The 14,735-nt window shown below is 41.8% G+C and overlaps 1 protein-coding gene across 1 annotated transcript in view; it reads right to left on the reverse strand.

The window, feature by feature from the left end:
* The window catches only part of LOC137984421 (muscle M-line assembly protein unc-89-like), a 166,977-nt gene that overhangs the window by 74,265 nt on the left and 77,977 nt on the right, over nucleotides 1-14,735 (reverse strand). Inside the window, 10 exon segments of the mRNA XM_068831598.1 lie at nucleotides 207-536; nucleotides 1,096-1,647; nucleotides 2,442-3,164; nucleotides 4,643-5,524; nucleotides 5,886-6,773; nucleotides 7,564-8,448; nucleotides 9,030-9,929; nucleotides 11,230-11,892; nucleotides 13,739-13,991; nucleotides 14,699-14,735. The exon segment at nucleotides 14,699-14,735 is cut by the window's right edge and continues 589 nt beyond it. Of these exon segments, the coding sequence (XP_068687699.1) occupies nucleotides 207-536; nucleotides 1,096-1,647; nucleotides 2,442-3,164; nucleotides 4,643-5,524; nucleotides 5,886-6,773; nucleotides 7,564-8,448; nucleotides 9,030-9,929; nucleotides 11,230-11,892; nucleotides 13,739-13,991; nucleotides 14,699-14,735 (6,113 nt within the window).

Below are 14,735 nucleotides of genomic sequence, written 5' to 3' on the forward strand. Positions count from 1 at the left end.
TTAACGGCTTCAAAAACCGTAAATGTAAAGATAACATTAAGTCGCTCTTTGGTTTAAAGAAGGTTGCCGAAAAATCTTACACTTCTGTTTTTAAAAAAACAAGAACAAATCATTGCTATTCATTAACTTCACCCACTCAATGAAACTTCAGACAGGAATAACATCCCCAAAACCAGCTTCGTTTAAAAAAAAAACATGTCAAGTACCTTCCACAATGACATGGAATGTCCTGGATACAGTACCCATCTTGCTTCTTGCTTGGCACTTGTACACTCCAGAATCATCTGCCTTAATGCCAAGAATCACCACAGAATGCTTGTCTCCTCTCGCTTTGATGTCAAGCCTATTGCTCTCGCGCAGAATTCTGTCCTCTTTGTACCACTTGACATCAGGTTTAGGTTTCCCAGCGACTGTTACATCCAAGGTGACTTCTCCGCCTTCAGTTACGTTAATCGGAGCTTCCAACTGCCCTTCAGTAAATTCCGGGGCAAATAACCTCTCTTTTACCACGAGGTCAGCTCGGCAAGTGCTTTTTCCTGAAATAGAAATAAGAAAAACTGAACTAAATTAAAAAATGACATAAGCTCAATTAGATTGTTCAATAAGCCTTCACTGCACGATCAATGTCCAAATATTCCATTTCAACGCTGTGTATTTTTTTACTTGAGTTTAAGAAAAGAGACCCTGAAGGTGGGCCTTGTATTGACGAATCATTCTTAAACATTTTGCAGTGCCACAAAAACAGATAGGTCAATTACTGAGGCCACAACGGCAAAATGGACAGTTCAATCTCAGGAGACAGGTATTCACGGCTTATTCTGTTATCCGAGTCAAATGAATCCTAACTCTTTCTCCAGCAATAACTGAAGCAAAGTCTTTTTGTGGTAAAAGAAGAAGCCTGCGTGGCAAGCGCTGAAAGGGGAGGGACAATGGAAGGAAGAGTGAGCGCATAAATGGAGGGGGACTGGGAAGAGAAGTCGAAATCCGCCTTTCCCCTGTTCCCTTTCATTTCACCGCTCGCTCAGTCTCCCACTTTCCCTCCCATTTAAAAACGGGCCACCATTATTATGGAAAAATAATTCATCTTACACTTACCGCCTTCGTTTGAAGCAACACATTTGTACATTCCAGCATCTTCCCGCTGAGTATTGCTGATTTCGACCGAGTAACTATCATCATCTTTGTTCTCTGTCACTTTAATCCTGTCATCACTTCCAAGTTTTGTTGTTCCTCTGAACCACTCCACCTCGGGCACAGGGTACCCAGTGACTCGAGTATCAAATCTTGCATTGTCTCCTTCCGTTACCTCCGTTGGCTTGAGTTTCTCGTTAAACTCTGGCTTGGTAATGCACTTGATTGTTAAACTGGCCACACAGGACACTGAACCCATATTGTTCGTTGCAATACATTTGTACTCCCCTTGGTCAGATGACCTGGTCTCTTTGATCGCGAGAGAAACTGCGGTACCATCGGTTTCCATTTTCACTCGCCGGTTTTCTTTGACACGGCTTCCATCCTTGAACCACTCAACATCAGGCTTGGGTTCTGCATCCACAATACATTGCAGTTTGGCTTTACTGCCTTCCTTCACCTCAACTGGTTGAACGGGTTCTAAGAACACTGGTGCTGTCCCGATCGGTTTCTCAGCTGCACAAGAAACCAAAACATTGTGGATAACGGATTAGGAGTCGAATATTGGAATAAACCTGCTGCACTCCCTCTCCCTCAGTACATGGGATTTTGGAATTTTTAGCATATATGTTTGAAGACGACTGAACAGGCGAAAAGGGGAGAATAATAACCACTTAATGAGTGACCCCAAGGGAAACAGTGAGTTTTGTTTCCCCGAGGCGAAGCCGAGGGAACATTGAGGGTCTCGGGGAAACAAAACTCACTGTTTCCCGTGGGGCCAGTCATTAAGTGTTTCGTTATACCTCCCAACACAAAATAGAACATTCACGGATTTTTGCGCGGAATTTGCCAGTTTTGAAAGGTGCAAGACCTAATCACGTGCGAGTGAAAAGTTCAAGTCGTTGTTTCGCTAGGGAGTTAGTGACTTTTGTTCGCCCTTGGGAGTTAGTGAGTTTAGTTCTTACTCCTAAGGAGTTAGTGAATTTTGACCCATGACAAGTGACACGTTCTCCTCCAATTGGAAAACGTATTTGAGTTGGGAGGTGTAACAAATTATCTTCTCTCTGTGATTGGCATCCCTCGTACATTCGAATTCGTATTTTGGGAAAACGAACAAAATAAGCAAATTCTTGGAAGAAGTTCTCAAGTGCCGCAGATTTTAGGAAAGAGGTAATCCCCTCTATGTGTACGTTTTACTTTTCACGGCTTTTCAACTCGCTCAGAAGACTGTACAGATCAAGCAGAATGAACGAGTCTCATTGATAAGAGACCTTTTTAACAACCTGACCAGTCAGAGAACATACACAAACCTGTGATATCGCTGACTTGTACTGGTGAACTTTCGCCCAGTTCCGCAACGTCGGGTGCAATAGTAAGTTGTTCCTCATAAATGGGTGCGGCACTTTCTGTATCACTGGCGAGCTGCGGTGAAATAGCCTCTCCCTCCACAACCAAGTTCCCCTTGCACGAAACTTCGCCAAGCTCACTGAATGCAACACACTTGTACTCTCCACTGTCTTGTGGTTGGGCCTCGTCAATAATCAATGTAAACAGGTCTTTTTGAATGTCATCAACCATAATATACCGACCCTCATCTTCAAGCGCTTCATTCCCTTTGTACCAATCGACTTCCGGTGGTGGCACACCAATGACTCGAACATCGAACTTTACTTCATCCCCAGCCTGAACAACGATGTCTTTAAGTTTCTCTATAAATTCTGGTGCACTTTCAGCTTCATCCACCAGCAGTTCAGCCTTGGTTGAAGAACTGCCAAGCTCATTACGAGCAACACACTTGTACTCACCCTCATCATCAAGTTCAATTGGTTTGAAAATCAACGAGCAAACTTTGCCATCAAATTCCAACTTAACTCGTTTCGATTCCTTAACTTGCTCCCCATCTCTGAACCATTCAATAACTGGCAGTGGTTCTCCCTTTACCTCGCATTCAAGAGTTGCTGATTTCCCCTCAACAAAGGTAACATCTTCCATAAGCCTTGTAAATTCTGGAGCTGTGCCTGTAGGCCTTTTGGCTGTGACAAAAAATTGATGAAAACAAACAGAACTGGTGTAGGAAATACACCGAAAAGTTACTTTTCTACTGATCCAAAGGAAGCCTAGAGAAATTGACACAGGGCAATCTCCAAACAAACAACATGTTAGTCATTCTCGTTCACAGATCCCATCGTTTTTCTTAGCCGGCGGGGACTTCGCACGAGTAAACGAAAGGCTCTGGAGACAAAGGAAATTCATATTTTTATTTTCATTGATTAGCTAATGAACAATAAAATCTTGAACCGGAAGTAAAAATGACCGATGCGGCGCGGCCAGTCGGTGAAATAATTAGTGTCTGTTAAAAACTACGATATCACTTATTGCTTCTTTTTCCGTTCGACACGACGGAAAACATTCTCTGAGCTTCAGAGCCCCGCCGGCTAAGCGAAACGATGGGATCTGGGAACGAGAATGAATGTTAGTCTAACTTATATTTTGTTGTAACTGTATCAATATGGCAAGATGATTTCGAACCTCGCCAACATATTTGGATACGACGTAGTATGAAATGCCCTTAGAGGCAGGCCATGATGCAAGTAAAATGTGAAATGAACGAGTACGTAAGTTAAGCAGACTATGGTACTAGGCAAAACATTCATTTGTGCCACAGAATAATTGTAGATCAGCCATTTTACTAAGTAGGACTTCACGCGGGATCTTCGGGTATATGAATATTGGTCTTGGTGGCATTCACTTCATACTGAAATATCAGTCAGCCAGTCTAAAATATCATTACATTGGAGCGAGAAAACTGAATCAAGCACGTGCACCACCTAGACGACTTTCACTGTTACATGAATGCTTTTCAAGGCGGTAAAATAAACTTAACTTGAAATGTAGTTAAATTTTGTTAGCTTTATAGAAATTACTGTAACGATTTACTCCCACCATTCGACGAAAATGTACAAATCGATCGTTTGTTTTGAAGTTGTCACAGGGGTCTCGTAGAAAGTCACGGTGCACGGATTAAACTTAATTCCCAGGCGTTTATTTCACAGCAATGAGCGCGGGATAGCACGGGAAACTCTCTTTCGCTTTGTAGAACTCCTGCATACAACTCATATATAAAACCCTGTTTAACGACCACGAGGTAAATCTGTTCTGATGGTGGAACCAATATCAATACAATTTACCCTCTGGATTAAGATTCAAGTCTACAAAGTATCGCTCTCCTCGCCTGTGTTTTCTTTGTTTACTTCTAGTACATCTAGTCATCCAAAGAAATCCTTGACTATTGCTACGTCATAGCCTCGTTTGCATACACAAAAACAAAGATGGCGGATTTCAATTTAAATTGCCTATTTTTGAAGCATTATTGTTGGCTATTTAAACACATCAAGCCCAAATGAGTGGTCAAGTATGATTAATGCAGGTGAAGAACTTTCGATTCAGAGAAACATTTCTAGGCCGTACTTTCCTTTTAAGTTACACTTCACCCGCAATACTAAGTACAAACCTTTAACTCTAACATCAAAAGTCCTCGACACAGAACCCATCTTGCTGTTGGCCTCACACTTGTACACTCCAGAGTCATCTGCCTTGATGCGAAGAATCGTTACAGAATACTTGTCTCCTCGCGCCTTAATGTCCAGCTGATTACTTTCTCGCAAAGCTCTGTCATTCTTATACCATCTAACATCAGGTTTTGGTTTTCCAGTGATGGTCACATTCAAGGTTACCTCGTCACCTTCTGTCGCTGTTAATGGGGCTTCTGGTTGCTCTTCGGAGATCGTTGGGACAAACAACCTCTCCTTCACGCTCAGGTCGGCTCGGCAAGTAGCCTTGCCAACTTCGTTTGCCGCGACACATTTATACATTCCACTGTCTTCTCGTTTTACATCACCAATGATCAGTTTGAAGCGATTTTCGTCTCTGCTTTCCAAGACCTCAAGCCGCCCATCACTCTCAAGCTTTGTCGTTCCTCTAAACCACTCTACGTTTGGTTCGGGATTACAGACAATAAACACTTCAAAGGTGGCAAAATCACCCTCCAGAACTTCTACGCCTTTTAGTTTCTCTTTGAAGTCGGGTTTAGATAAGGCTTTTACCTTCAAATTCGTGGAACAGGAAGCAGACCCCAAATCATTGGTTGCCAAACATTTATATTCAGCGTTGTCACCTGGCAACGTCTCCTTGAAAGACAAACAGATGGCATTTCCGTCTCTTTCCGCTTTGATTCGCCTACTCTCCTTCACCTTCGCTCCGTCCTTGAACCACTCAATCGTCGGTTGCGGATAACCTTCCACCAAACATTGGAGTTCAGCTGGTTTCCCCTCGTTGACTTCCACGGCTTGTAAAGTTTCGGTGAACTGTGGGACTGTTCCTTTGGGTTTCTTAGCTACAAGATCGAAAAAGGAAATATACACACCACAAAAATTGTAACAAGACATGTTTAGGTATAATTAAAGAGTTTCGAAAACTATGCAAGTGATATTTTCTGGAGAGGAAAGCAACCAATGTGGATAAGTGTACATTGAGGCAGGAAACATGTAGACTGCTTCGTCTGCACCAATTTATATCAAAAATTCACTTTAACACATATCCTTTAAGAGAAAAAAACATCGAATTTATACAGCTCACACTTCGCTTCAACCCTTGTAAAAACACATATAATTGTGATAGAAACTGTGTATAACCGTGTGATACTGGTGAACAATGTTCACGTGTATCACGCTCATATCAATGTTAGGTTAAAATACCTGCAATTTGTACATTGAAGCACCGCTCTATGGAGCCAGCCTTGCTCGTGGCCTTGAACCTGTACAAACCCGAATCTTCCGGGGTCGCCTCTGCAACCGTTAGCGTATACGAGTGCCCTGTGTCAGCCAAGGCCACATGCTCACCTACGCCAACTGGTATTTCATCCTTCAACCATTCGATTTGTGGTTCGGGGTGTCCTTTTTTCAATTCGATGGACAGTTTAACATCCTCTCCTTCTTCAGCCACCATGGGTGTAGTCTCAGCCTCTGAAACAAACTCCGGAGCAATAAGCACTTCTTCCACAAGCAAGTTACCTTTACACGATACTTCACCAGCTTCATTAAATGCAATACACTCATACTTTCCAGCATCCTCTGGTGTGGCAATCTCGATAATCAATGAGAAATGCCCATCGTCCTCACCATCAAGCAAAAGGAAGCGCCCACCATCTTCGATCTTTTCGCCATCTTTTACCCAGTCTACTTCCGGAGGAGGGAAACCAACTACATGCACGTCAAACCTTGCCTCTTTTCCAGCCTGAACGCCGACATTGTTCATTTTGCTCTTAAATTGTGGTTTAGTTGAAGCCTCGTTGATGAGCAATTCTGCTTGAGTTGAAGCACTACCGAACTCATTTCGAGCAACACACTTGTAATCGCCTTCATCATCAAGCTCAGTTTCTTTAAAATTCAACGAGAATGTTTCGTCATCTGTCTCGAGTTTGATGCGCTTGGTTTCTTTCACTTTCTCGCTGTCTTTAAACCATTCAACATTCGGTACGGGATTTCCGGTAATTTGGCATTCTATCCTTGCTGGGCTTCCTTGTTCAACTTCAAGATCAGTCGCGGGTTTGATAACTTCTGGTGCTTTTCCCTCTGGTTTCTTGGCTGAAAAAATGCAAAATTGACAAGAAGTATTAAGCCCAGGTATCTCAGGATTAGGGTGTAGTGTTAGTGTTCGTTTGCTTGTTCGTAGAGTACACTGATTTGTGCCCGTCGAGGGACTAACTGCTGTAAGAGCAGCTTAATGATCGTTAAAATCACTCTATGGAGAGCTTGATAAAAAAAAAAAAACACTGTTGGTTAGATGCATATTTGAAGATTTAACATTACCCACGGGGTCCAAAATTAGTGAGACCTTTCTAAAAATTACAGAACTTAAGATTTCTAAATAATTTTATATCGATAAACAAAAGCAAAGACAGGGCGGTTCTTCATACTACAACTATTTGACCTTTGAAAGTCATACACACTGGTGCCAAATAAAGCATTCTGGACTTTTACAACTAACTCCAGATAAAATGTAAAGAATTTGGTCGCAAAATGCCCAGAACCGGATAAATCACGATGTCACCTTGCGCCGTTTATTCACAATTGGGCAACTAAAAACTTCCCAAACACGTATGTAACTGTAAACTTTAGAAGAAATTCCCTCAGCTACCCTTCTTAGAGAAAAAATAATTTAACACCATATTTAAGTGTGTTTTTTTAAGTGGCACGATGTGAAAATCACGGATCACATAACAAAGAAAGTTCGTTTCGCCCGATCAAGCCCCCCACGAGTGTGAATTGCACGTTCCTATTTTGAACCCTAACCCTAACTTGTGCTCTTAGACGATAACGTGGTTAAATAATTGTATTGTATTGTAATGGCCTTCAGCGAGAAGGAATTACATACCCACTACACGGACGTCAAATGTGCGAGAAACGGTTCCCGATTTGCTGGAGGCTTCACATTTGTAGCTGCCAGAATCGTCAGGGGTGACGTTCAAAATGACCAATGAAAATTTGTCACCTTTCGCATCAATTTTAACTCGACTGGTTTTTCTTATCTTCTTGTCATCTTTGTACCAATCAACAGCAGGAACCGGTTTCCCAGTGACGGCAATTGTTAAGCTCAGCTCATCTCCATCTGCGACATTTATGGGCGCACTTTCCTCTTCGTCGATGAACTCTGGCATGATCATCTTCTCTTCAACAGCCAAAGCAGCCTTGGAGCTTGCCTGCCCCTCTTCATTGGTCGCAACACACTTATATGTACCTGCATCTTCAGGCAAAGTGTCCTCCACTATCAAGGTAAACTTTCCTTCGTCTGCATCGTCCATCATAACATATCGGCCTTCATCTTCCAGCTTGTCTTTTCCTTTAAACCAGTCAACAACTGGAGGTGGATTACCTTCAAGTTGAACGTCAAAGCGCGCTGCCTCTCCTTCAGAGACAGTCAAAGGTTTCATTTTCTCAACAAATTCTGGCTTTTTGTTCATCTCATTGACAAGTAGCTCAGAGGCGCTGTAGGCAGATCCAAAGTCATTTTTGGCAACACATTTGTAAGCACCCTCATCTTCCAGCTCCGTTGAGAGAATTTTCAAAGTGCACAACTCGCCAGCAAAACGCATCTTTTGTCTTTTGTCCTCCTTAACAAGTTCACCATCTTTAAACCATTCGATGCTTGGCTCAGGTTCTCCAGTCAGTCTGCACTGAAGCTTAGCTGGAGATCCTTCGATAACTTCCACTGGCTGCAGGAATTCCGTGAAGACCGGAGCAGATCCCTCGGGTTTTTTGGCTGCAAAATGCAATTGAAATGAGAAATGAAGGGGTTGGTTTCTCGATAAAATGTGATGACGATTGGGCGGGGGGTCAAACGAAAATGGGATTATACTGATAAAACGAGTATAACCTTGAGCTAACGAGGCAAAACATGCAATCAAAGATTCTCCTATATTAAAGACACTAAGTGCTAACATTGACGTTAAAAATGATTCTCAACTTATCCCTTAGGTGTTCAGCGCGTGAAAAGAGTTACTTCCTTTTGAAAAACTATGAAAACGGTTTAACATCGTCAGAGAGTTTTGAAACCTTCAGATTGTAAAGGTTGTCGACAAGTTCAATTTTACTTGAAAGGTAATATACTCAGACTACTTTGGAACCTTGTTCTCTCTTACGTACGAGGCGTTTGCATGTGTAATGTTTGTCAATTTCCAAGTGTCTTTTTGTTATTTTGTTGCGAGAGCCCGCCTAGAAGAGCTATGCTAACCGTGGGCTACCACGGTCTTGTTTGAAAGTGGTTTGTTTAGAAATAAAGTGAAAAGTGAAGAGGTGCAACCAAAACAATACGACGTGTATCCGGCCATACAACAAAAATACCTTGAACGTTGACATCAAACGTTTTCTGGGCTTTACCACCTTTATTCTTTGCTTCACATCTGTACAACCCCGAGTCATCAGGCTTTGCATCCAGGATAAGCAGAGAAAGCTCACCATCTTTGGCATCCATCTTTAACCGACTTGTTTCACGAAGTTTCTGGTCGTCTTTGAACCAGTCAATGGTGGGCACAGGTTTCCCTTTGACTGCTGTACTAAGACTTACAATATCACCTTCTCCAACTTTGACTGGAGTCAAAGCTTCAGACTTCTCCCCTTCCTGTGCTTCAAATGTGGGTTCATTGACGACCTCTTTGACTGCCAAGGCAGCCTTGCTTGAAGCCTCTCCTTCTTCGTTAATGGCAACACACTTGTACATACCAGCATCCTCAATGACTGTGTCCTTGATGATTAATGAGTAGGCACCTGTTTCTTCGTCATCTAACATTTCAATCCTTCCGTCATCTTCAAGTTGCTCCTTGCCACGAAACCAGTCAATAACGGGTGGAGGATTACCAGTCACGTACACCGAGAATTTGGCTTCTTCACCTTCCACCACATTGACAGGCTTCATCTTTTCTTTAAACTCAGGTTTAACATTAGCTTCATTGACAAGAAGTTCACATGAACAGGAGGATGAACCAAACGTATTCTCAGCAACACATTTGTATTCACCCTCATCCTCCAGTTCGGTGGTTGTGACTTTTAAAGTGGCTAGCTCTCCGTCAAAGAATGGTTTGTATCGTTTTTCATTTGCCACGCTAGTACTATCTTTAACCCAACTGATACTGGGTTCTGGTGTCCCTGTGACCATACACTCCAAAATTGCATCCATTCCCTCCGTGACTTCTACAGACTTTAGTGGCTGAGTAAATTTGGGCACTGTACCTTGCGCGGGCTTTTCTGGATTAAAAAAAATAGAACCAGGCTTTTTTTAACTGCTTCAACTCGAGGCAGCGATAAGGAGGGACAAATATGAAAGGAGAGAAATCTCAAGTTGGAGAGTGATATGGTGTTTTTTCCACTGCTTTCCCAAACTCGTCAGGCAAAAGAAACGAACATTGCAGGTTGCAAACAACGTTTGAAAAATGGCCATCTCGTTCTACTTATGCACAAATTTCAAAATTGTAGCGCGTTTCGGATCGTAACGTGAAACTCGGCAAGCATCGTTTTAAACCAGGTTTCGCGACAAGTTTGACTTAAATGTTGAAGGTATTCTTGAGCCTTTAGGTGAATTATAATAAATACCGTGGAAAGAGTCCAATTGCAGAACAATTCGTTTGAGTCATTTTGTTTTGTCTTGTGGTAATGTTTCTACTTTGCTTGAAACAAAGGTAGGTTTAGAAAAAGAGGCAAATGTTTAAATATTAGTCCACTGGCATTAATCAAAACCGGAAAATTGTTTAGAGAATAATCTTAGAAGAGCTCATCATTACAGGGAATTTAGTTCGACAAACGACTAGATGACAGAAAGCAGCAATTAATCCAAATCCATATAACTTTGCTTGGGAAGCTTCTTGAAAAGGCGTTTCGCACAGACTTTTAGGCCATTTGGTAGTAATCTTCGTGTTTAATTTCATTCTATTACGTTTTGTCATGGAAAAAAAGAGAAGCCAAACAAATGGACCTGCACCAAAGAGCCAAGTTAAGACAGCATTGTGCTCAACGCGCAGAATTGCACAACATATCCGGGACCTAAAGTATCGATGATAGCGCAAGATTCCAAATCTCTTAGATAAAAAGGCACGAAAGAATAGAAACGGGCGCTAGATCGACTGCTACTTGCCAAATTTTCCTTCCTTCAAGTACACTGATCGCTTAGGTACACTCGGGCTTTTCATTAAGATATATTACACTTTCATTCTAGACATTTTTATAAGCTGATGCTGGAGGATACGTTTTATCAAACTGAGCCCGAAAATGGGGCAGTTTAACCCGACGTTCATATGAAAATGTTAACTCATTCATATTTAGGCCCCAGTTGTTGAAAAGGTGGATAACGCTATCCACCGGATAAATCACTATTCAATGGATAGCACAATTGGTTTTGTTTTGCTACTGTTTAACCGCTGGATAGTGATTTATCCGGCGGATAGCGCTATCCATCGTTTGAACAACTGCCACCAGCTCGATATAGCTTGATTGATCACATCAATTGCCTTAGTTCAGCGGTAGAATCATTCATTCAAATTCTACCCTATACCTTGCACGTTCACTTCGAACACCTTTATGTTTACTCCTGCGGGGGTGGTTGACTTGAAAGAATATGTCGCCGAATCATCAGGAACAGCTTCTCTGATGGTAAGAGTGTAAGTATCTTCTTTGGCTTTGGTATCAAGTCTACTGGTCTTGCGCACTGGTTCACCATCCTTGAGCCACTCGACAGTGGGTTGGGTTGGTCCCGAAAATGTAACATTCAAGGTCACTTCATCACCCTCTCCAACATTAAGGACGGACTTTTCTGGCTCGTTCGTGATGTCTGCAGCCGTTGATATGCCTCCGACAGTTAACTGAGCTTCACTAGACGATTCACCAGCTTCATTAATCGCGACACATTTGTAAGACCCAGAATCGCTTGGTTCAGCATGCTCAATTACAAGAGTAAATATGTCATCCTTGACAGCATCAATGTGAACAAACCGTCCCTCATCCAAAATCTTTCGTGAACCTTGGTACCAATCAACTTTGGGTTCTGGTACTGCATGGATTTTTGCATCAAAGCGTGCCTCCTCTCCAGTTTGAACGGCAACATCATGAATCTCCTTTATAAAGACAGGAGCAGATACGTCAAGAACGGGTCGTTCTTCGATGGGCCGAGGCAATTCCACTTCAGCCACCTCAGAAATGGTCACAGGTTCTTCTGACCCTGAAAGGTAAAGTCACATGTTTTGAAAAAAGGAAAGAAAAGAAAAGGAACTTTATTTAAGTGTCTCTAGACTCGTTCTAGCGCTGGAGCACTAATTCGGGACACTGTAAACTGAAATTAACAATCAATACAACTTAATTGTTGGTTTTTGAGGAGAGGGGAAACCGGGAGAAAACCTCTCGGTGCAGAGTAGAGAACCAACAAACTCAAGCCACATATGAAGCCGGATCTGGGAATCGAACCCGGGCCACATTGGTGGAAGGCGAGTGCTCTCACCACTGCGCCATCACTGCACCCGAGTTTGTCAGCATGTCCTTTAATCACACCTATTCTAATCTGAGTATACTAAAAGGCGGTTGAAAGATGAACATCAGTAAAATGTTAATGATAATTTGTTAAAATTCACTTCGTCTTGTTATAAGTTCGAGGAATAAGTTTTTTAAAACGTTCCTATTTCGCCAGTGAAATAAACATCATTTTAGCGATCCTTGAATGTACTTTTGAATCAAAAAGTATTCTTTTGTTTGAACGTTATTTTTTCTGTTTCGTCTCAAAGCAAAAACATGGGATTTTAACGTTTCCTGAAATTTTCCTAAGAAATCGATTTTGAGATAAATTTTCAGCAAAACGGTCTCCTCGATTTTTGCATATTGCGTTTCCATTTTTTATTTTGCATGCATCAAGATTGAAAATAATGTTTTTGACCGGAAATTTCGACAAAGTTTGGCATAAAATCAGAACACTTCAAAACATTAAAAAACGTTGACAAAGTTTGGTATATCAAACTATTACAGTACTAGAGCGGTTTTCAATTGAGTGTCGAAAGTAATTAGCGAATTGCTTGGGTTTTATATTACTTCACTCAGTGATTGGTTCAAAGTTCTCGCGCCATTTTTTCAACCAATCAGAAGAGACCAAAACTAATAGTGGCTCGCGCGTGCACATTTTCCCGCGCTTTATGTCGGCTACGTGAAATTACTTCGAGTTTTGATTGTTTTACTGGATAGTCTTCGTCCTTTTTGATTGGCCAAAGTAATTACTTTGGTTTTGGTTTTACGACACTCGCTCCGTAAAAAAGGGCGACACTTAGGCAATATTCTAAAGACGCGAAAACGGCGATCTTTCAACGTTTTCATGGTCAAGTTCATTTTCGGAAGTTTCATTTTATCGAACTTATGACGAAACCTTAATTCTACGGTATCAATTGACAATTGATTACATGGCTATGTTATGTTTACACCCCGTCATGAATTTCCCAATGTAGAGGGAAAAGCAAATACCTGGAAAAGAAATGAAGAAAATAATAAGCTTATCATCTTACCAATACCAACAACGCGGTTTGCGTTTTGCATGACCAATGCAACCGGAATTAAGAAACATACTGGAAATAGCACGGTGAAGACCAGGCAGTATTCCCTCTGTGTTATCGTATAGAGTGTTTTCACGTGACGTAACGGCGGCCATGTTGGTGTTCCTAACTAATCCTCCGACAATTGAGCTCTTTTATCATGCAAACGTTTTCTTTTGTCTCGGTGGACAAACACGGTTAATGATCACGTGGGTGAAAACACTCTATTGTTAGTTCGAATAGAAGTTTCTGTTAGTTTTCTTCCTCCTGTAAATCAACGAGTCATGTTGAAAACCATAATATGTAGCTGAAGCACAGAGGGTTTATAAGCCACCGATGGAAACCGGAAGTGACTTTTCCGCATAACAGGACAGTAGTCTCTCCCAGATTTTCTACGTAATCGTCGACTCTGATAGTCAAAAGGTCACTTTCATTTGCCGTCAGTGGCTCAAAAGCGTCAGGTGCTTAAGCTCCCTAACAGTTAAACCAAAAAATTACCTTCGATATTGAGAAGAAATTTCTTTGTTACAGTTGCCATGACACTGGAAACAACACACTTGTAGGTCCCTGAATCTGCTGGTGTGACATGTTTAACCAACAGCTTGCAGTTGTCTGGTTCTTCTATGACCTCGAGATGGGAATCTGACACAATAGGCTCTTCGTCTTTGTACCATGCAATAGCTGGTGCCGGTAGCCGGTCCGTATGCACAACCATAGTGATGTTATCTCCCTGGGAACCTTCCAAGGGCACCTGATACCAAAGAAAGAATTAAACGTATTGCAATACATATGACAAATGATGACAAATCTGTAGAGAGAAAAATGGCAAGATTAATTACTGGGTTACCCATTCCCCCCCCCCCCTCCCCTCCCCTCCCTAAGGGCCCAGCCCAGTCAAAACTTTGATCGATCCTAAGAGTTAAAAATTGAATTCCCATGGGACGTCGGTATATTCTACGATTTCATTGGCTTCAATGAAATGCTCTTTTATAACATACGGTCTGATATCATTGGCTTCCACGAGACTGAAATGATGTATGCGCCGCGACGCGAAACAACAACAAGGTTATCGATTTCTTTGCGATGCTGTTGCAGTATTCTGTGGTGAGTAAAAATCAATGTATATAAATTATTTGAAAATCAAAGGGAAACTTTCCTCGCAAACTTTCTCACGTTAGAAGCTGAAACAGAAAACGTGCACGCAATGAAAACAGTGTTTTGACCACCTTAACTTGAAACGCTTTCTTCTTCACAAAAGCCAATTCTCACCATTTCCAAGGTCTGGCCCTGAATCATGCACGAAAACTAGAGCTGTAACCTCCTTCTTTATCATTTCTTCATGTTTTGCAAGGGTAGCTCATGCAGTTAACGTCAAAGAAGCGTTCTTGTTTGAAAATCAAGTCAAACCTTGGACCGAAGATTAAGATCAAGGAAAAGGAAAGCGCTCATAACACAAACCTCTTCGATTTCGTCCTTGAACTCGGGTGGAACAGTT

The sequence above is a fragment of the Montipora foliosa genome, chromosome 14 (assembly GCF_036669935.1).
Source record: "Montipora foliosa isolate CH-2021 chromosome 14, ASM3666993v2, whole genome shotgun sequence".
Taxonomy (NCBI): Eukaryota; Metazoa; Cnidaria; class Anthozoa; order Scleractinia; family Acroporidae; genus Montipora; species Montipora foliosa.